The sequence below is a fragment of the Delphinus delphis genome, chromosome 16 (assembly GCF_949987515.2).
Source record: "Delphinus delphis chromosome 16, mDelDel1.2, whole genome shotgun sequence".
Lineage (NCBI taxonomy): Eukaryota > Metazoa > Chordata > Mammalia > Artiodactyla > Delphinidae > Delphinus > Delphinus delphis.
Genome location: NC_082698.1, coordinates 37,096,059 through 37,118,767, shown reverse-complemented (window position 1 = coordinate 37,118,767; position 22,709 = coordinate 37,096,059). Strand labels below are relative to the sequence as shown.

General features: G+C 39.3%; 1 protein-coding gene across 2 annotated transcripts; it reads left to right on the top strand.

Moving 5' to 3' along the window:
* The first annotated feature begins 220 nt into the window (after positions 1–220).
* On the top strand, positions 221–21,706 carry LOC132439824 (lipase member M). Of its 2 annotated transcripts, XM_060034523.1 has the most exons (9): positions 221–427; positions 3,858–3,975; positions 11,552–11,750; positions 13,132–13,241; positions 14,386–14,522; positions 14,657–14,803; positions 16,138–16,209; positions 17,526–17,597; positions 20,776–21,706. In XM_060034523.1, the coding sequence occupies exons 1-9, from the start codon at positions 281–283 to the stop codon at positions 21,019–21,021; spliced, it is 1,248 nt and encodes a 415-aa protein (XP_059890506.1). In that variant the 5' UTR covers positions 221–280; the 3' UTR covers positions 21,022–21,706. The 2 variants fall into 2 exon arrangements, with proteins under 2 accessions (XP_059890506.1, XP_059890507.1); XM_060034524.1 differs by lacking the exons at positions 221–427; positions 3,858–3,975 and adding an exon at positions 11,363–11,463.
* Positions 21,707–22,709: the final 1,003 nt, after the last annotated feature.

The window sequence follows — 22,709 nt, the reverse complement described above, 5'->3', positions numbered from 1 at the left end:
ATCACATAACTCCAGGTTGCATCAAAGAAAGTTCTTTCTACACACCAAGCTGTTTGAGGGAGTGGGCGGAGCCAGATAGTACTGGGACATCCTGGATGTTGTTTCAATTCTACTTTACGTTCTTTTGTTCCTGTCAACCAAGCTTGTTTACTTTGCTTCGGAATTTGGAGAAGAAATTACAGCTGGAAAATACATGAAAGAGTTTTTAAACCTACAGATTCTTCTGACTTTAGAATCAGTTGTTATATTACCAAGAACAGATAAATGCAGATGTTGGACCATGTCAAAAATCTTGTCAAGAGAGTGGATTGTTTCACACAGAAACGAGATGTGGCTTCTGATTCTGGTGGCACATTTGTTCCAGAGAAATGTGAATTCAGGACATATGCCAACTAAAGCTGTGGACCCAGAAGCATTCATGAATGTTGTAAGTTGGGATTTTCCATATTTGGGGGGAAACAAAGTACCTTACATGTTATTGTTTGTCTCCGTGTATTATCTGCATTATATATTATATTTATATGTGGTGGTGATTTCTGTTAGTAGAACATAGTTGTAAATTAACATATTGTACTGGAAAGAACACTAAGTTGGGTGTGGGTAAACATGGGTTCATCTTCAACAATTTCAGTAAACTTAGGCAAATGACTTAATCCCTTTGAGCTTCAAACACAGTTTAACTTTTTCTTGAATTCTTAGGCTCATTCCAGGAGCGGTTAAATCATTGCAGTATCTTGGGTCAAGCTCAGACCCATGATTATTTCCACGTTGTCTGTGCTTTCTGTTCTTTTTCTACTTCTTCCAATATTAGAAAGATGTTAGATCTCCTTTCATACTCTCAGGACAGTCACTTCTAGTAACACCCTGTGCCACCCTAATCTATCTAATCCTGGTTTGAGCTGGTAACTCTGTGGTCTAGAAGTAAAAGGACCCCTATGAATGCTAGAGAGGTCCTCCTATGAGTAAATTTCATGAATGAAGTGAAATTTCTAGGTATCTCAGAGAACACTTTTTGGCTTACTTTCACATTCTTAGTTGAATTGTAACAATGTCCACCATATAGTTATATTTATCCCATAGCAGACATTGTGATGAAAGCTGTAGAGATACTGTTTGATTTTATCTCTCTCTTTTTTTTTTGATCATCTCAATAGGTCAGAAAAAGCTTTTGATTTTATCTTCACTGCCCTATTCCATAGATAGGACCATACTCATTTTTCCAATCAAGGAACTGAGATTAAAGAGGTGAAACAACTCAAATCAGGCCACACCCCTGGTAGGTGGTAGAGCTAGAATTTAAATCCGGAGTCTGCCAGAGCACAAAGCTTATAATTGTGACAACTATGCAATAAACCCTCCCAGGGAAGGAGAGGCTACCTCCAGCTGAGTGAGGTGACTGTGTGTAATGTTCATGCTCCATACATTTATCATAGATTTAACATGCTTTTATACAGATTTAAGACCTTGTTTACAGAAGCCTCCTTGAATGAATTCTAAAACTCTGACAGGCTATAGAAATATTCTGAATCTACATGAATGCCAAATATCAGGTTTCTTTTGACCATTCCAACTATTGACTGTCTTTTGATGGTTTGTCCAGATAGTTAGCAAATTGGTGTATATCCTTAAGGGCCGTTTCCATACAAATTCCTCTAGGTCGTTAAGTGAAGGGGATCTCTTTAGTTGTAGGTAGAGCCAATCTCCCTGGGCCTCACCCACTGGGCGTGGCCAGCACCTACACACTGTTTGGGCTTCAGGAGCTCTAAGACTAAAATCCAATGAATTGGACTCTGCTATTTAGCAGTCATACATGGAGAGGCAAAGTAAGATAGAAAATTCTTGTAATCTCTCATATAAATTAAATGAAGTAGAATAAAAAGTGCTTAGAGTCTGAATGGGTTTGACTCTGAGTACTAATATATATGGATAGAATTTATTCTGTATTTTGGTATACAACTGTCCTCATTCAGGTATTTTTCTAGCTAGTGTTAGTTGAGCACCTATTTGGCCCTGATACTGTGTTATGCACTGAGGTTACAGAGAGATCTAAGTGCCCTGATTTCATGGAGTTTACAATCCAGCAGAGAAGACAGACACTCAATTCCTAATCACTCAAAACTAATCGCAAGAGAAGTGAAATCAAAGAAGAAAACATAAAATAGGGGGACTTAGGGAATTTAGGAAAGTTTTTCTGAAGAAAGGTTTCTTAACCTGAATTCTGAAAGGTGAATAGGAGTTACTTGAAAGGGAGGGTGGGGGTGATTTTTAATTATAGTAGTAGCTAATGCTCCTTGAGTCCCTACTACGTGCCAGCCAATCTTGTTAGTGTCATATGTGCGTTATCTTTTTACATTCTTTGCAATAATCCCAAGGAGTATAAACCACTGGTATACCTACTTTACAGACGAATAAACTGAGGAATAGGGACAAGTTAACTAAATTTCCTAAGACCACACAGTTAGTTTATGCATTAGTGTGAGAGCCAGGATTTAAAAACCCAAGCAGTGAGACCCCAGGGCCTTTCTCTTAACTATTATGCCCTTTTGTCTTGTATACTACACTGGGCATTTAGCTTTCTCCTCTTTTGTTCCTTTAAAAGCAGCAGCTAATAGAAATAATTCCCTCCTTCTCTAAGTAACTACAGTAGGCAGAAACTGAGGATACTGAGGAGATCGCAGCAGCTTTATATATATATATATTATTTATTTATTTATTTATTTTTATCGTACGTGGGCCTCTCACTGTTGCGGCCTCTCCCGTTGCGGAGCACAGGCTCCGGACGCGCAGGCTCAGCGGCCATGGCTCACAGGCCCAGCCGCTTCTCGGCATGTGGGATCTTCCCGGACCGGGACACGAACTCGTGTTCCCTGCATTGGCAGGCGGACTCTCAACCACTGCACCACCAGGGAAGACCAGCAGCTTTATATTTTACAAAGAGTTTCTGTATGTAACAACTGTATGGAGTAGGGGTCCTTAACCAGGAGTCCATATATAGGAAACAGGAAATCTGAAACCACTGAAAGTATATAGTGCGTCCATGTGTATATCCATTTCTATATTCTCCTCAAATTCACTGAGGGATCCTTAACCTAAAAGTGTTAAGAACTACAGTCAACCCTCCGTATCCGTGAATGCGGAATTCGCCAATACGGAGGACCGACATACTACCCCATTTTATGTAAGGGACTTGACCATCCTCAGATGTTGGTATCTATGGGGTGTCTTGGAACCAATTCCTCACAGATACTGAGGAATGACTGTACTGCTCTTGAGTCTGTGGTTTTAGAGCTGAAAAGAACCTTAAGGAATACATGGACCAGGGGTTCTCATAAGCTGTCCTGTCCCACTGGCTGCACTGGAATTCCCTGGTTCTTAACCCGAAGTGGGTCCAGGAATATTTATGTTTAAGTGTCCCAGATGTTTCTGACACACACCGAGGTTTTGGAATCAGTGTTCTTTTCCAGTGGTTCTCAAATATTAGAGTGCATCAGAATTTTCTAAGGAGCTTGTTAAGACACAAATTGCTGGACCCCAGCCCCAGAGTTCCCATTTCAATAGGTTTGAGTGGAGACTGACCATTTGCTATTGTTACCAAGTGCCCAAGTGATGCTATGCTCTTGGTCCAGAGCCCACATTAAGAACTACCCTTCTAGTTCAATCTCTACATTAAAGACAAAGAAAATGAGCACTGGAGAGGGTTTGCGAATTTTTTTTACAGTAACATAATTAGCTAGTGAAAAGCAAGGAATTTCTTGTCTATCTCTTCCAGCATCAAGGAATCTACTTTTTACCTTATAATCATTGAGAACATAACCATACAGAACTGAACTCAAAAAAAAATTGTGTTTTTTCCATAGAGTGAAATCATCCAACATAAAGGTTATCCCTGTGAGGAGTATGAAGTTGCAACAGAAGATGGGTATATCCTTTCTGTTAACAGGATTCCTCAGGGCCTAGTGCAACTTAAGAAGACAGGTATGGTTCACCCTATGTTACCCCAACATAGCAATCCTTCCTACATTAAACACCTCCTTGTGATTTGAGTGTGTAGAGGGAGCCTGGGCTCTTGGTACAGACTGGGCCCATTGTTCCAGCCAAAAGATGCCTTCAGCTACCTCACCGTCCCCATCACCACTGCCCTATCCCCAATTATTTCAAATAAACATAGTGTTTGCTTTTCAAAAAACACCTTCAAGAAAAGTTCATTTCTTGATCCCTTCTAGTATTTAATTCATTCCCCAAACCCCTCCAATATAGATATTCTAGAATATCCACTGATGATCTCTTCAGCAGGTGACGCCAACCCTTGCTCATGAAGAATGCAGACTCTGCCATGGCATCTGACGCCCACCCTAGCACACTCTATATTCCCCATCCAGACAGCCCTTTAAATATTTAAGACATTGCCCAGCTTTTCACTAAAGTCTTTTAAAGAATTGGGCACTATGTGTACATTTAAAATTTTTGGTACGTGTTTCCGTATAATCCTGTTTTTTCCCTGTATGGGATTTTTGGCTATTGTTGGCTTTTAAGAAATTCACCTTCATTACTATTAAAGTGTAATAGTACACTATTGCCCATCCTTCATCTCTATTTGGCTCTATTCCTTTTAATACTCTAGCTCTATGTTTATAGCAGCAACTACATTATCGGTCATGTGTACAGATAATGTAACTCTTTATTGCATTCTTTCTGTATGCCAGGTACAGTGCTAAGTGCTTTATTTGTATTAGTCTCGTATAAGTTTCACAATAATCCTGAGAAACTGCCACTCACGGAAGTTAAGTAACTCGCCCAGAGAGTCTTTGCTAGTCCTTGCTAGTACGCTGCAAAACCTGCACTCAAATTAAGATTTGTCAGCCAGTGTAGCCCATGCTCTTACCTAGGACCAGAAAATGCTGGGTGAATGCTATTGGGCTTTGGTATAAAGAAGCTGCAGGGTTCTATTTTATTCCAATTTATATTTGTGCAGCTTTTTGAAAACCAGCTATTTTTACACCAGCTGAACAGCCATGCCTTATCTATGTCCAGCATGCCCTTATCTCAGTGCCTTTGAACTTGCAGTTCTCCTTCTGCACCACTGTTTCATCAGATATCCACGCAGTTTGCCTTGGCCCCTCTTTCAGGCCTTCTCTTTCCCATTCTTCCTTTGACCACCCTATTCAAAATTGTAAGCCCTTGCCAGCTACTGAAATTTAGCCCCTAATCCTGCTTAATTTTCCTTATAGCACCACTGATATGATAGATATTTGCTTGTTTGTTTATTATCTGTCTCTCCCAACCAGAATGTAAACTCAGAAGGCACAGAAAATTTATCGATTTTGTTCAAGGCTATAAAAAGTACCTAAAAGAGTGCCAAGCACATGGCAGGTGCGAATAAATATATGTGGAATGAATGAATGAATTTTATATAAATACATGTATAGCCTGGAGACACAGAGAGAACTTTTTCACTAAGCTCCACAAATCGGAAGACTGTGGCAGTTCATAAGCTTAGGGGTCACCTGCAGTGCCTATTCATGGAAGGAGTTTTGTTTTCTCACGTCCTGTTTACTTAGACTGTTCACTCATTGCCCAGGCGATTGGAGTTCAAGGTATCAGCCTTTAAGGTCCAGTCGGTGCCGAATACTCCCCTCTAGTGTCTGATGTTGTTCTTGCAGCACCCGTTGGCCTCTTTAAGGAAGAAATCTCCCAGCCATGAAGGAAAAAAAGATCTCTAACCATCTCTTCAGAAAGAGGGCCAATGTTTTCTTTTTTTGTGACATCTTTGTCTGGTTTTGGTATCAGGGTGATGGTGGTCTCGTAGAATGAGTGTGGTACTGTTCCTCCCTGTGCAATATTTTGGAAGAGTTTGAGAAGGATGGGTGTTATCTCTTCTCTAAATGTTTGATAGAATTCGCCTGTGAAGCCATCTGGTCCTGGGCTTTTGTTTGTTGGAAGATTTTTAATCACAGTTTCAATTTCAATGCTGGTGATTGGTCTGTTTATATTTTCTATTTCTTCCTGGTTCAGTCTTGGAAGGTTGTGCTTTTCTAAGAATTTGTCCATTTCTTCCAGGTTGTCCATTTTAGTGGCATAGAGTTGCTTGTAGTAATCTCTCATGATCCTTTGTATTTCTGCAGTGTCAGTTGTTACTTCTCCTTTTTCATTTCTAATTCTGTTGAGTTGAGTCTTTTCCCTTTTTTTCTTGATGAATCTGGCTAATGGTTTATCAATTTTGTTTATCTTCTCAAAGAACCAGATTTTAGTTTTATTGATCTTTGCTATCATTTCCTTCATTTCTTTTTCATTTATTTCTGATCTGATTTTTATTATTTCTTTTCTTCTGCTGACTTTGGGGGGGTTTTTTTGCTCTTCTTTCTCTAATTGCTTTAGGTATAAGGTTAGGTTGTTTACTTGAGATTTTTCTTGTTTCTTGTGGTAGGATTGTATTGCTATAAACTTCCCTTAGAACTGCTTTTGCTACATTCCATAGGTTTTGGGTCGTCGTGTTTCCATTGTCATCTGTTTCTAGGTATTTTTTGATTTCCTCTTTGATTTCTTCAGTGATCTCTTGGTTATTTAGTAGCATAATTTTTAGCCTCCATGTGTTTGTATTTTTTACAGTTTTTTTTCCTGTTATTGATAGCTACTGTCATGGCATTGTGGTTGGAAAAAATGCTTGATACAATTTGAATTTTCTTAAATTTACCAAGGCTTGATTTGTGACCCAAGATATGATCTATCCTGGAGAATGTTCCATGAGCACTTAAGAAGAAAGTGTATTCTGTCGTTTTTGGATGGAATGTACTATAAATATCAATTAAGTCCATCTTGTTTAATATGTCCTTTGAAGCTTGTGTTTCCTTATTTATTTTCATTTTGGATGATCTGTCCATTGGTGTAAGTGAGGTGTTAAAGTCTCCTACTATGATTGTGTTACTGTCGATTCCCCTTTTATGGCTGTTAGCATTTGCCTTATGTATTGAGGTGCTCCTATGTTGGGTGCATAAATATTTACATTTGCTATATCCTCTTCTTGGATTGATCCCTTGATCATTATGTAGTGTCCTTCTTTGTCTCTTGTAATAGTCTTTATTTTAAAGTCCATTTCATCTGATATGGGAATTGCTACTCCAGCTTTCTACATGCCAATATCACTGATGAACATAGATGCAAAAATCCTCAACAAAATACTAGCAAACAGAATCCAACAGCACATTAAAAGGATCATACATCATGATCAAGTGGGGTTTCTCCCAGGAATGCAAGGATTCTTCAATATATGCAAATCAATCAATGTGATACACCATATTAACAAAGTGAAGGATAAAAACCATATATCATCTCAATAAATGCAGAAAAAGCTTTTGACAAAATTCAGTACCCATTTATGATAAAAACTCTCCAAAAGTAGGCGTAGAGGGAACTTACCTCAGCATAATAAAGGCCATATCTGACAAACCCACAGCCAACATCGTTCTCAGTGGTGAAAAACTGAAACACTTTCCACTAAGATCAGGAACAAGACATGGCTGCCCACTCTCACCACTGTTATTCAACATAGTTTTGGAAGTTTTAGCCACAGCAATCAGAGAATAAAAAGAAATAAAGGGAATCCAAATCAGAAAAGAAGAAGTAAAGCTGTCACTGTTTGCAGATGACATGATACTATACATAGAGAATCCTAAAGACTCTACCAGAAAACTACTAGACCTAATCAATGAATTTGGTAAAGTAGCAGGATACAAAATTAATGCAGAGGAATCTCTTGCATTCCTATACACTAACGATGAAAAAACTGAAAGAGAAATTAAGGAAACACTCCCATTTACTATTGCAACAAAAAAAATAAAATACCTACCTACTGAAGGAGACAAAAGACCTGTATGTAGAAAACTATAAGACACTGATGAAAAAAATTAAAGAAGATAGAAACAGATGGATAGATATACCATGTTCTTGGATTTGAAGAATCAACATTGTGAAAATGACTATACTACCCAAAGCAATCTACAGGTTCAACTCAATCCCTATCAAACTACCAATGGCATTTTTCACAGAACTAGAACAAAAAATTTCACAATTTGTATGGAAACACAAAAGACCACGAATAGCCAAAGCAATTGAGAAAGAAAAACAGAGCTGGAGGAATCAGGCTCCCTGACTTCAGACCATACTGCGAAGCTACAGTAATCAAGACACTATGGTACTAGTACAAAAACAGAAATACAGATCAGTGGATCAAGATAGAAAGCCCAGAGAAAAACCCACATACATATGGTCACCTTATCTTTGATAAAGGAGGCAAGAATATACAATGGAGAAAAGGCAGCTGTTTCAATAAGTGGTGCTGGAAAAACTGGACAGCTACATGTAAAAGAATGAAATTAGAATACTCCCTAACACCATACACAAAAATAAACTCAAAATGGATTAAAGACCTAAATGTAAGGCCAGACACTATAAAACTCTTAGAGGAAAACATAGGCAGAACACTCTATGACATAAATCACAGCAAGATTCTTTTTGACCCACCTCCTAGAGAAATGGAAATACAGACAAAAATAAACAAATGGGACCTAATGAAACTTAAAAGCTTTTGCACAGCAAAGGAAACCATAAAGAAGAATAAAAGACAACCCCCAGAATGGGAGAAAATATTTTCAAAAAAAGCAACTGACAAAGGATTAATCTCCAAAATATACAAGCAGCTCATGCAGCTCCATATCAAAAAACAAACAACCCAATCCAAAAATGGGAAGAAGACCTAAATAGACATTTCTCCAAAGAAGACATACGGATGGCCAAGAAATACATGAAAAGATGCTCAACATCACTAATCATTGGAGATATGCAAGTCAAAACTACAATGAAGTATCACCTCACACAGGTCAGAATGGCCATCATCAAAAAATCTACAAACAATAAATGCTGGAGAGGGTGTGGAGGAAAGGGAACCCTCTTGCACTGTTGGTGGGAATGTAAATTGGTACAGCCACTATGGAGAACAGTACGGAGGTTCCTTAAAAAACTAAAAATAGAACTACCATATGACCCAGAAATCCTACTACTGGGCATATACCCTGAGAAAACCATAATTCAAAGAGTCATGGGGCTTCCCTGGTGGTGCAGTGGTTGAGAGTCCGCCTGCCGATGCAGGGGACATGGGTTCATGCCCCGGTCTGGGAAGATCCCACATGCCACGGAGCAACTAGGCCCGTGAGCCATGGCTGCTGAGCCTGCACGTCTGGAGCCTGTGCTGCGCAACGGAAGAGGCCACAACAGTGAGAGGCCCGCGTACCACAAAAAAAAAAAAAAAAAAGAAAAAGAGTCATGTACCACAGTGTTCATTGCAGCACTATTTACAATAGCCAGGACATGGAAGCAACCTAAGTGTCCATCAACAGATGAATGGATAAAGAAGATGCTCACATACATACAATGGAATATTACTCAGCCATAAAAAGAAACGAACTTGAGTTTTATGTAGTGAGGTGGATGGACCTAGAGACTGTCATACAGAGTGAAGTAAGTCAGAAAGAGAAAAACAAATACCATATGCTAACACATATATATGGAATTAAAAAAAAAAAAGATTCTAAAGAACCTAGGGGTGGGACAGGAATAAAGACACAGATGTAGAGAATGGACTTGAGGACACGGGAAAGGGCAAGTGTAAGCTGGCACGAAGTGAGAGAGTGGCATGGACATATATATACTACCAAATGTAAACTAGATAGCTAGTGGGAAGCAGCCACATAGCACAGGGAGATCAGCTCGGTGCTTTGTGACCACTTAGAGGGGTGGGATAGGGAGGGTTGGAGGAAGACGCAAGAGGGAGGGGATATGGGGATATATGTATATGTATAGCTGATTCACTCTGTTATATAGCAGGAACTAACACAACATTGTAAAGAAATTATACTCCAATAAAGATGTTAAAAAAAAAAGAGGGCCAGTGAAATTCATCCTGAAAACAATTGAAAGATGTCTATAAGCTTGTGACAAAAGACTTTTTAGGTACTTGCCTGGTGTCGCAGTGGTTAAGAATCCTCCTGCCAATGCAGGGGACATGGGTTTGAGCTCTGGTCCTGGAAGATCCCACGTGCCGCGGAGCAACTAAGCCAATGCGCCACAACTACTGAGCCTGTGCTCTAGAGCCTGTGAGCCACAGCTACTGAGCCTGCGAGCCACAACTACTGAAGCCCTTGCTCCTAGAGCCCGTGCTCTGCAACAAGAGAAGCCACCACAGTTTGAAGCCTGCACGTCACAACAAAGAGTAGTCCCAACTCGCCGCAACTAGAGAAAGCCCACATGCGGCAATGAAGACTCAACACAGCCAAAAACAAAATAAATAATTTTCTTAAAAAATAATACTTTTTAAACTTTTATTTTATCAGGTTGGCTTGTGGGTCCTTTTCACATGAGGGCCCGTAATCATCAAACCATTACATATATATACATATATATATATATATATATATATATATATACACACACACACACACACACACACACATATGTATGTATACACTCAAACACACATATATGTATATATATGGTAATATTAACATATATACACATATATATGTATATATGTGGTAATATATATACACACACATATATATACACATATCTGTATATATATGGCAATATTAATAATTATATATAATATATGTTTGTTTATTATTAATATAGCAAATATATAATATATTAAATATATTTGTGTATATATGTATTTTTTTTATTTTTTTATATATGTATTTTTATAAGTGTGTGTATATGTGTGTATATTAACAGTATGTCAATAAGTATATATACTCTATAATACTATATAATATATATTAATTTTATATTGTATATTAATTTTACGTTAATAGAAATGTTATATAGTATATATTATTTATATTGTAACATTAATATATACACATATATTCATGTATAATTCTATAATATATAAATAATATATTAATATATAATAACATAATTTCTTTTTATTAATATATAGTAGCTATGATTATTATATATAATTATCTTAATCATTATATTATACTACCTCCTGGGGCACTTCCAATTTTCTCTGATCCCAGACATGTCTAGTAATAATAATAACTACACAAAAGCAACAATAGAGGCCAAACTTTATTGATTCTTTCTCTGTGCCAGGCATTGTGCCATCTGCTTTTTTTTTTTGAATTTTATTATTTTTTATACAGCAGGTTCTTATTACTTATCTGTCTTATACATGTTAGTGTATATACATCAATCCCAATATCCCAATTCATCCCACCACCACCACCACTCCCACCCCCGCTTCCCCCCTTGGTGTCCATACGTTGTGCCATCTGCTTCTTGTGTATTATTTTATTTAATCATAACAAAAATACTATTTTTTTCACGAGGCAATCAAGGCACAGAAAGTTTAAGTAACTGGCCAAGATAATCAAGCTAACAAGCAGATGAATCAAGATTCGAACACAGGTTTGTCTAACTTGAAATCTTTCGCACCTTAAGGGATAACGAGAAAGGCGTAGAATATTTCACGCTGTTGAAATTCACTTCTTTGTAGGTCCCAGGCCTGTGGTGTTACTGCAGCATGGCCTGCTTGGAGATGCCAGCAGCTGGATTTCCAACCTGCCCAACAACAGCCTGGGCTTCATTCTGGCGGATGCGGGTTTTGATGTGTGGCTAGGGAACAGCAGGGGAAACACCTGGTCTCGGAAACACAAGACCCTCTCCATAGACCAAGATGAGTTCTGGGCTTTCAGGTATATGAAAATCTTGAGAGTGGAGGTGGACGTGGATGGCTTTGGGAGAACTGGGTAAAGAATTATGGCTTCTGATAAAAAAAAATGAAATTGAGCTATTTGTAGTGAGGTGGATAGACCTAGAGTCTGTCATACAGAGTGAAGTAAGTCAGAAGGAGAAAGACAAATATCGTATGCTAACACATATATATGGAATCTAAGAAAAAAAAAAGAATGTCGTGAAGAACCTAGGGGTAAGACGGGAATAAAGACACAGACCTACTAGAGCATGGACTTGAGGATATGGGGAGGGAGAAGTGTAAGCTGGGACGAAGTGAGAGAGTGGCACGGACATATATACACTACTAAACATAAAATAGATAGCTAGTGGGAAGCAGCCGCATAGCACAGGGAGATCAGTTCGATGCTTTGTGACCACCTAGAGGGGTGGGATAGGGAGGTGGGAGGGAGGAAGATGCAAGAGGGAGGGGATATGGGGACATATGTATATGTATAACTGATTCACTTTGTTATAAAGCAGAAACTAACACACCATTGTAAAGCAATTAGACCCCAATAAAGATGTTAAAAAAAAAAAGAATTATGGCTTCTGGTATGTAGATAATTTACTTTGGTTGGCTCATCAGTGTCCCAACATAATATCTCCCGATTGGCTTAACTGACTAGTGATTCTTTGGATTATGTAAATTGGGTTCCCCAAGTAGAAGGCTAGTCTGGTGAATGGGATGAGAATAGTGGTTGGTGTTAGGTGATTGAGACTGGAATGGGAGAAGTGTAGGTTCCTTTCCTTTCAGATGAATATCCTGGGACTAACTCTTCCCTGAGTGATGACAAGGAAAGGACTAGTACCCCCAGAAGGAGACGAGGCCAGGCAGTATTAAAAATATACGAGGAACTAATAAGCCTTAGGGACCATCAATTTGATTAACACATCTCTCACACTCTTACAAAAGTTTTTTAGTGTTTTTATTTAAATTACCTATTGATATTCAACTTTCTCTTTATCCATTTCACCAGAGAAAGGCCCCTGCAGCATCTTTAATACTTTTCATATAAAGAATCTGAATGGCCCTGTGCTGTTCTGCTAATAGAATAAGAGGACACCTCCACCAGCGGGTGGAGCTTATGCTCACTAAATGTTCATTAAGATGGTTATTTCTCTAGGATAATATCTAGAGAAAACAGCAGTTTGCTAACAGCCTGTGACCCCAGAGGCACCCATGCGTCACAGGTTTGAAACAAGTCCATTCTGAGTCTTGTAAGGGGCACAGTAACAAGCTGATGGGGTCAACAATTCAAGGCATTGTTTGTAAACCATGGGGGCTGCTTTTGTTTGTTCTGATTATAATTTTTCATATAACTTTGTCTTTTCCCCTTGTAGTTATGATGAGATGGCTAGGTTTGACCTTCCTGCAGTCATAGACTTTATTTTGCAGAAAACGGGCCAGGAAAATATCTATTATGTCGGCTATTCACAGGGTACCACCATGGGTAGGTTCCAAAAAAATCAGGTTTGTATACTCAGAAGAAACGTGAGCAAATGGCGCACAGCCAAGCCTGGGATCAGGCGTCGCACGCTTCTCTCTGATCTGGCCTTATCCGGAGATATACCCCTTCAGGGTCACGGGATTCTAGCTTCTCTCTGCCCACCCTTCTCCACAACCTGCAAATATCAGCTTAAACAGAGAGTATACAGGCTCTTTTGAAATAGACACATAGTATTTCAAATATAGTGGGCATGCCCTGGCTGTATATGATAGCCTTTTCCTCCCAATGGCTCCAAAGAGATTGTCCCTTTGTAATTGGGAGAATTAGTCTCTATTTTACAGGTATAGAAGCCTATACCTTGACTTAACCAGTGTCCCATACCTAGTCTATGGCAGAAATAAGAGTTGGAATCCAGTTCATTAGACAACTTGTCCACTAGATTATGTTCCAATTTGGGTTCCGGAAAAGTTAGAGATCCAGGAAAACAAGCAAAACTCTGCTATCTCAACACCCATTGTGTTACATAACGTGCTTCTTATCAATAAACAAGACTATTTCTTTAACTCTCGATTTCTCTCACTGTAAAGATTTATTAAAAATACCCCCAAGGGGCTTCCCTGGTGGCGCAGTGGTTGAGAGTCCGCCTGCCGATGCAGGGGACACTGGTTCATGCCCCGGTCCAGAAGGATCCCACGTGCCGCGGAGCGGCTGGGCCCATGAGCCATGGCCGCTGAGCCTGCGCGTCCGGAGCCTGTGCTCTCACAACAGTGAGAGGCCCGCGTACCGCAAAAAAAAAAAAAAAAAAAAAAAATACCCCCAAGAATCTGAGAATTAAACAACAACCATGAAAGACTCCTGCAAAGTGTCTAACATATAGTTACCTCTCAAAGTCCATGTTATTGGACTGACTAATTTAATTTAATAATTCACTGAGAACCTAGTACTGGGCAACAAGTATCTAAATGTCAGAGGGAACACAGAGCATTTGTTGCTGCTGTTGCTTTTCCATGTCAAGGAGCTTAGAGTTTCAAAGGAGAGTTAAAACACAGTCACACGTAATTGCTGAAATATCTTGATAAAAGTAAAATAAGCACTTTATTAGTTCTAGGATATTCAACATCCATGCTGACAGATTTCTCTTTTGCAGGCTTTATTGCATTTTCCACCATGCCAGAGCTGGCTCAGAAAATAAGAATGTACTTTGCTTTAGCACCCATAGCTACTGTTAAACATGCAAAAAGCCCTGGGGCCAAATTTTTGTTGCTGCCAGATGTGATGATCAAGGTGTGTGACTCCTCAGAAAATTCCTTGTCTATGCACAAGCGTTTTCCAACCCATTTGCTAGGACATACACTTTTACGTTAGAGACACTTCTTTTGACTGTAATGTAATGACTATTCCATTTCATATTTTTACAGGGATTGTTTGGTAAAAAAGAATTTCTCTACCAGACCAGATTTCTCAGACTGTTTGTTATTTACCTTTGCGGCCAGGTGATTATTGATCAGATCTGTAGCAACATCATGTTACTCCTGGGAGGATTTAACACGAACAACATGAACATGGTAAGTGAGAGCCTAGTGAATTCTCACTGTCCCAAAGCAAAGTGAGGAGTTATTAGTCTCACTCCTTGAGGATGAGCTAATGCCAGGGAAGACTTAGAGAAACGATACTCCAAGAAACTCCGTTTTCTTCAAATCGTAATAATATGTGGAAAACGCTTCAACATGGTCTGAGTCAAGGTTAACACAAGGGCATGACTACACATTAACTTCATAGATTAAAGATCGAAGAGGTCTGAAAGCAGCTTTACTACAGTGAATCAACAGATGCAAAAAAATATGATTAGAACCCAGAAGTCAAAAGTCAAACCCAGAAGTCAAAAGTCAACCCAGAAGTCAAAACTGCCATGCGTCACCTACTTCTTCTTTCTACTCGGGTGCTTCCAGCTTGTAGCTTAAGTCCTGTGATAGGCTGTCTGGGAGTTTCGGTTTGACTAAGGCATAGCTACAACTTGATGAGTGTGACAGTGGGTTCCCCAGGAAGCATACTGTGAGATGGAGATTCATGTGCAGAATGATTTGGGGTTAGGTCCTTGGGATAACATCTAGAGAAGGGAAGGAAACGGGATTTGGTGGATAAAAAAAAGTCCAGCTGTGATGCAGTCCCAGTGGGAATCTCAGTTGATCCTCTAGGGACTTGTGAAAATGGGATGACCTTTCAGAATTGTCCCAAGTTAGCATCAGAGGGCTGGGTCTTTATACCCCAATATCAACTAGTCATTTAATGCAGACACCAGTAATCGGGAGATACTGGGCAGAGCAGCTCTCTGCAGAGGGAGGAATACCCCCAAGGACACCAGACAGCGAGCGAGCTATCTGCCAACAGCTGGAGGAGCATGTTTTTAATTCCTGAGGATTTTTTTCTCTTTAATTAATGATACGAATAATAGCTACCTTTTGATAAGCATTTTATTATATGCCAGGCTGTTAGTCCCCGTAACAACCCTATGACACAGGTATTATCAATATTCCCACTTTATAGATTAGACTTAGTGGATTAAGTAATGTTCCCAATTTCACCTAACAGTTATATAGTAGAGGTGAGATTTGAATACAGGCCCAGCTCCTGAGCCTTCATCTTTAATTACATCTTTAATTTTTTAAAAGACGAAGTCAAGATATCTAATGAGAAGCTTTTCTCTGATGAAGAATATAGGATACATTTAGTGACATTTTTTTTACTTATGTGCATGTGTATATTCCTGTTTCATAGATAACTGCTGATACTTTAATGATGTTCCCATTTCTTAGTCTGATAACCTGTAGATTTGGTCTTGACAAGGTGCACATCTTGTGAGTTTTTCCACGTCCCACAAACTACTCATGCTTTATTACAGAGCCGAGCAAATGTATATGTCGCTCACACACCTGCTGGAACATCTGTGCAAAATATCCTGCACTGGAGCCAGGTAAGGATGCTGAATTTGTGGTCTTTGTTAAGGGTCTTTGTGCAGTTTGCCTGGAATAGTTAGGGGAGGCCCTTTGGACAGCCCAGGGGTTATTTCACATTTATTCCAAGATGACTTGTGATTCTGTCAACACTTTTTCAACTGTGAGCTTGATCTAGAACACTGAAACTTTTCAGGATATGGGAGGAAAGGATTGGCCCTAGGACATCTCTAGCGGACCTTAAAAGTGTGAATTCAGATGGTTCAAGTGAGACCTTTCTCAGTCTTTAGCCATCTCAAAGATGAGGCTGGAGATCAGTTTCCACATTCTCCTTTCGGCTCTTCCAGCAAGACAGTGTGGCCAAGTGGTCATAAAAATGCAAATGTGGACCTAATTACCCAAGGAGATTTTCACAGGAGTCCTTTGTGCCGCAGATTTCACCTGAGGTCACAGGAGAGAATGTCCTGATTACCAGTCACAGGAACTGTCTCTAGGCACTGTGTGGTGGGTTCCTTCAGAATTAGTTCAAGGACAATGTGACTGCTAATTATTCTTTCACATGTGATGAAGCACTGAACCTAATATTGCTCATTATAGATGATACTATAGAGTGACCCCAATTGGCTGTGGAAATAAGAATGTACATAGGACAGAGAGCTAAGCATCACTAACCTTAGATTCTCGCCTACTAAAACTACAACTTTGTTAAAAAAAAAGTGGGAGACTTTTAACTTGAGCAAAAAGTTTTCATAGTGATGATGACACCTATGAATCATAAATATTGGTCCTATCTGTTTTTCTAACAACTTAGAACCTAGTCAAATTTTTCTTGAAATGTCATTGTTATGTTTTAGTACATGTGTGAAAGAGAGAGAAAGAGACAGAGAGAGAGGGGGAGAGAGAGAGACACACACAGAGAGAGAGAGAGAGAGAGAGATTTTATAATCAAAACCAAACAAGAATTCTACACTGGATTAAATGTTGGTCATCTTCTCCCAGAATCATCACGTTGCACAACTCTCGGGGTTGCTCTCCCATTGTAGCCTACAGAGTTGTGCAGGATATCCCCCTACATAGACTACAATGGGGATACACTTTTTGGAGTTGTATAATATGGTGGTCAAGTATTTCTATAGCACATTTTTCTCCCTGAAAGGACCTTATTCTTGCCTTTACACTCTCCCGAAGATTATCCTAAAGTTGAACCGTAGAGCAGCCTCAGCCTTTGTTCTCTGCTTCCCTCACAATTGCAGACTTGGTAGCACATTTTCACCCCTCCTCCCACCGTTATCCCGTGACACATTTGAATGTCATGTAAATTTTTGTTTCCTTTTAGGCAGTGAATTCTGGGGAACTTCAGGCATTTGACTGGGGCAGTGAGACCAAGAATCTGGAAAAAGGAAATCAGGTAACGAAAGCAAATACCATCTGCTGAAAATATATCCTTTTGAAATGTGTGAGAGGGAAGTTATACTGGCCGTTTATTCTAGAAATAGGAGTAAAATACAAGAATTCAAGTAGAATGGAATACTACTCAGGCATAAAAAAGAATGAAATAATGCCATTTGCAGCAACATGGATGGACAATAGAGATCATCATACTAAGTGAAGTACGTCAGAAAGAGAAAGACAAACACCATATGACATCACTTATATGTGGAATCTAAAATATGACACAAATGAACTTATCTATGAAACAGACTCACAGACATAGAGAACAGACTTGTAGTTGCCAAGTGGGGAAGGGGATGGGGGAGGGATAGATTGGGAGTTTGGGATTAGCAGATGCAAACTATTATATATAGCATGGATAAACAACAATATGTCCTACTATACAGCACAGGGAATACAATGGAAAAGAATATGAAAAAGAAAGAATTCAAGTAAAAAGTAATTAGTTCTGGTTCGACTTCATTTGAAAATGGAAAAGTTCAAAGCTTAGCCAAGAGACTTTTTCTTTTTTTGCCTGTGTTGGGTCTTTGTTGCTCTTCGAGGGCTTTCTCTCGTTGAGATGAGCAGGGGATACTCTTTGTTGCGGTGCGTGGGCTTCTCACCGCTGTGGCTTCTCTTGTTGCGGATCACGGGCTCTAGGTGCACAGGCTCAGTAGTTGTGGTGGGCAGGCTCAGTAGTTGTAGGCTGCTTTGATTCTTCAGGGCTCAATCTCTTTCTCTTTAAAATAAAAATTACTGGACTAGATTACATGTAAGAGTTCTCCCTGGTCACACTTTTAATGAATCTGTAATTTGCAAGTGAAAAATATAAAACAATATTACCCAAGAAAATCTATGTGTGTAATCAATGTTGTGGAATAAAATTTAAAACAAAAGTTATGGAGAATTAGAAATGAGTATTAAACTTTTCTAAGCATAAAACCTTCACTGAAGATTATTGGTTAGCTTGTATGAGAATGTAAGCAAATATTGACTACACACATAAAGCTGGAGGGAGCAGAAAACACACACAGGCTAATCTTTGAGAGTCTCATATCACACTTAACATCCACTTCTGTAGATGTACTTCTGTATATCTAGATATAAAAGTCTCGGAAATTGGACAGACCACTGTCGTGCCTCTGAATAGCAAACCCTCAATCACAGGTACCAGCTACATTTTTAAGATCCTTCTTCATTGTTTCCTAAAATATATCTTTAGAGAAAGCATCCTAGTTCCAAGATAAGATTTAATTTATTAACATTTAAGGTCATGAGTTAGAGAGAAAGTGACTTGTGCAGAGCAGGTGTCAGAAAATGGTCATGGAAAGAAAGAGAAAACACACATGCAAAAATGTGTCATAGACTCACAGAGCCTTAGAGCTACACCTGACATTCAGTTCAGTCTTTTCATCTGTTAGATGAGAAAAACATATTACAGGCTCCATCGAATATTCCAACCTTTCGTATCTAAGTTACTCTATAAAAAACTTCGTATCTAAGTTACTCTACTCTGACCACCAAATTCCAGTATATGTATGTGGAGGGGAGTTTCTCCACATGAACAAGCAATTCTCCAACACCAGGTGGGTGACTTAGAGTTTAACTCAATTCTGACACTGTCTACTCAGAGATAACATCAGATCCCACAGGTTGAGGGCTCGGACCCACAAGACTATCCTCCAGTTCGGATGCCAATCGCAAGCCCAGGCTGTCACCTGTGTGTCTGACCCACTGGCTATAATTCAGAGGTTCCCATGACCCCCTTCTCAGGCTGAGGTTTGATTAATTTGCTAGATTGGCCCAGAGAAACACTTTACTTACTAGATTATTGGTTTATTATAAAAGGATATAACTCAGGATCAGCCAGATAAAAGAGACGCACTGAGCAAGGGAAGGGGAGCAGAGCTTCCACGTCTTCTCCATGGGGCCACTCTCCCCACATGTGCACGTGTTCACCAACCTGGAGGCTCTGAACCCTGTCCTTCTGGGGTTTTGTGGAGGCTTCCTTAGAGAGGTCCAACTGGTTAAATCATTGGCCACTGGCGATTGAACTCAATTTCCAGCCCATCTCCCCTCTCCAGAGGTCATGAATGGGACTGAAATTTCCAACTCTCTAATCACTTGCTTGGCTCCACTTCTGGAGATCAGCCCCCATCTTGTTCAAAAAATCACCTCATTAACGTCACAAAACACACCTTTATGGCTCCTGTCACTTAGGAAACTCCGAGGGTTATTAGGAGCTCTGTACCACAAATGTGGATGAAGACCACATACATATGTCTTATTATAACTCACAGTATCAGATGCTATAACTTCAAATTCTTAAAAGCCACAAAGAGAAACAAGGACTGCCGGGATTGGAACCCCGGCTTCCAGGTGGATTTTCTGAGTGAGAAGTGGACCTTGACATGTCTGTTGAAAGCTCTGAGTGTTGGTTAACCTCCAGGGCTCTCAGTCAGCCAGCTTGATCTAGCAGATCTGTTCGAATAAGGGAAATTCTCAAGAATTAGGAATCCTAGATAACCTTCTTTGGGTGATGTGGGACTGGACTCCGAATCTAATTTTTATCTCCTCTTGATCCAACTCCCTGAGTTCCAGTGCCATGGACTTCCCCATGTTTCTGGAGACACAGCCAAGCTGGGTGTGCCCCAAGGGCTTTCTGTTAGGACAGAAAACCCCTGTGAACACCCAAGTCCTTTTCAGTAGGTTCCATCCTCTTGCCTTTCTCTGTAGAGTATCTCCAAATCTGGCCTCATGAAACTTTGTGAAATTATCTTTGAAAAAGATAGGAGCGTTAACTTTTAAAAGGCACTTTGTGTGTTAAATATTTATTAATAGGAAGGAAAAGAATTGAACATGTAACGCCTAAAGTGCTAGGCAATTGAGATGTTTTCTCATTTCAGCTAGTAAATTATTTCAGATATCATCCCCATTTCGCAGATGAAGAAACTGAGGTTCAGTGAGACTAAGTCAATTTTTTTCCTTCAAGCAGAGGTTGGAGCAGAAACTCTTAATGCAGTTCTATATGGCTTTAGTGCCCATGCACCTTTCATTACAACACAAGGCATATTTACTGTGTTTATTAGAAAAGTAAATTATGAGTCTGGAAGTCCAAATGTTATCTACAGTTAAAAACTATTCCTTTATTCTAGACAGCTCCTGCAAGGTACAAAGTTAGAGACATGACGGTCCCTACAGCAACGTGGACTGGGGGTCAGGACTGGCTTTCAAATCCAGAAGACGTGAGAATACTGCTCTCCGAGGCGACCAACATCATCTACCATAAGAACATTCCTGAATGGGCTCACGTGGATTTCATCTGGGGTCTGGATGCTCCTCACCGTATGTACAATGAAATAATACGTCTGATGAAGCAGGAAGAGACAAGTATTTCCTAGGGAGCTGTCAGTGTCAGCTTGTGAAGCATCTGATAATGACAAGTCTTAGGAAAAACCTCATGAAAGATGGGGCCGGCGTACATGAATGGAGGACTTTAAAGATTTCCAGCATTGGAAACCTACCATATTAGTAGAAGGGAAGGCAGAAATACAGTATACATTCCTTTAGATTTTCTACATTTGGCACTAAAACTGGCATTTAATTTTTTCAGTTAATTAAATGACTCATTGGGTGAACATACTTTTCATGTGCTATTGTGTGTTCTGCCATCTTGAAGGGTAGGTTTTACCTGACAGCTAGAAATTATCTAGACATTCTTTATGTCATTCAGGTAAATGTCCTTAAAACATTTATTTTTTTGTCTACGAGCCACATTTTTGGAACAATAAAATAAAATGACAAATTGGGGTCACAGATCTTAAATCTCTGGATTGTTGTTGAATTTGACAAAATAAGCTAGATGTTTTCACCTTATTGCTACAGATACATAACACTACCTCAGGAAGCCAAGCTGCTTTAGCCAAAAGAGAAAAAGAAGGGACTTCCCTGGCAGTGCCGTGGTTAAGATTTCGCCTTCCAATGCCGCGGGTGCGGGTTCATTCCCTGGCCGGGGAGCTAAGATCCCACATGTCTCGCAGCCAAGAAACTGAAACATTAATCAGAAGCAGTATTGTAACAAATTCAATAAAGACTTTAAAAATGGTCCACATCAAAAAAAAAATCTTTAAAAGAAAAAGAAAAATCAATGTACAAATAGAGATGAAAAGGCCAAGTTTTGTAGTTGAGTGTCAGAGAAGATAATTTTGTAGGGTATTTTGAGTTTTCTAATTAATGCAATATGCATTGCGTAAAGCATGCATGTGTATTTCAGTACCTAGGTTCTAGTCCAAGCTTGTTTGAGAGTTTACAGCTTGCCGCTAGGAGACCTTCTGGTTTCAAATGTCTGGCCCAGGTTTCTGCCTTCAAAAATTAAATGCTGGGAAGAAAGTTTTAAAATGTCATGAGCATAATAAAACATTATGCTTTGATCTTGACAAAGGTATTATTAGACAATCACCCAACTCATTTATAAATCTGGATTTATTTCTTTAGAAAATTGTCCAATTTTCACAGTTTCAGAGACAACACTTATAAATTACGTGGCATGGTAATTTTGCGAAACTCTGACACCAAATTGAAGGTATACTGGCAATGTGTTGAAAGTATACTGATGTGTGACGTTTCACTTGTTTTTTCTTTCAATCCTCAGTCACCTGATAACTCAGTTCAATGTGAATGGATCTTAAATAATGTAGAAAGAGATGTTTAAGGGCTTCAGAATCTATATCTACATACAACTACTTCCCTCACAAAATATGTGCCTTAAGACACTGTGCATAGTTCAATAAATATTCCTGGATTTGATTTTTATTAGACCTTTGTTCTGTTCAAGGATGGTAAATCTTTCATTCTTAGACTATATTTGTTACCACATGGTGTGGCTTAGTCCATGTCTAAAAATATTCATGATTCAGTCTTGCTTTGCAAAATTCAGTCTGTTTTTTTTTAAAAAATAAATTTATTTATTTATTTTTGGCTGCGTTGGGTCTTTGTTGCTGTGCGCAGGCTTTCTCTAGCTGCAGCGAGCGGGGCCTACTCTTCCTAGCAGTGCGCAGACTTCTCACTGCGGTGGCTTCTCTTGTTGCGG

Coding starts and splice junctions, on each gene's coding strand:
- LOC132439824 (XM_060034523.1), top strand. CDS start 281: ATGTCAAAAATCTTGTCAAGAGAGTGGATTGTTTCACACAGAAACGAG. Junction 3,976..11,551: donor AGTGCAACTTAAGAAGACAG/GTATGGTTCACC, acceptor ACTTCTTTGTAG/GTCCCAGGCCTGTGGTGTTA. Junction 13,242..14,385: donor TTCACAGGGTACCACCATGG/GTAGGTTCCAAA, acceptor TCTCTTTTGCAG/GCTTTATTGCATTTTCCACC.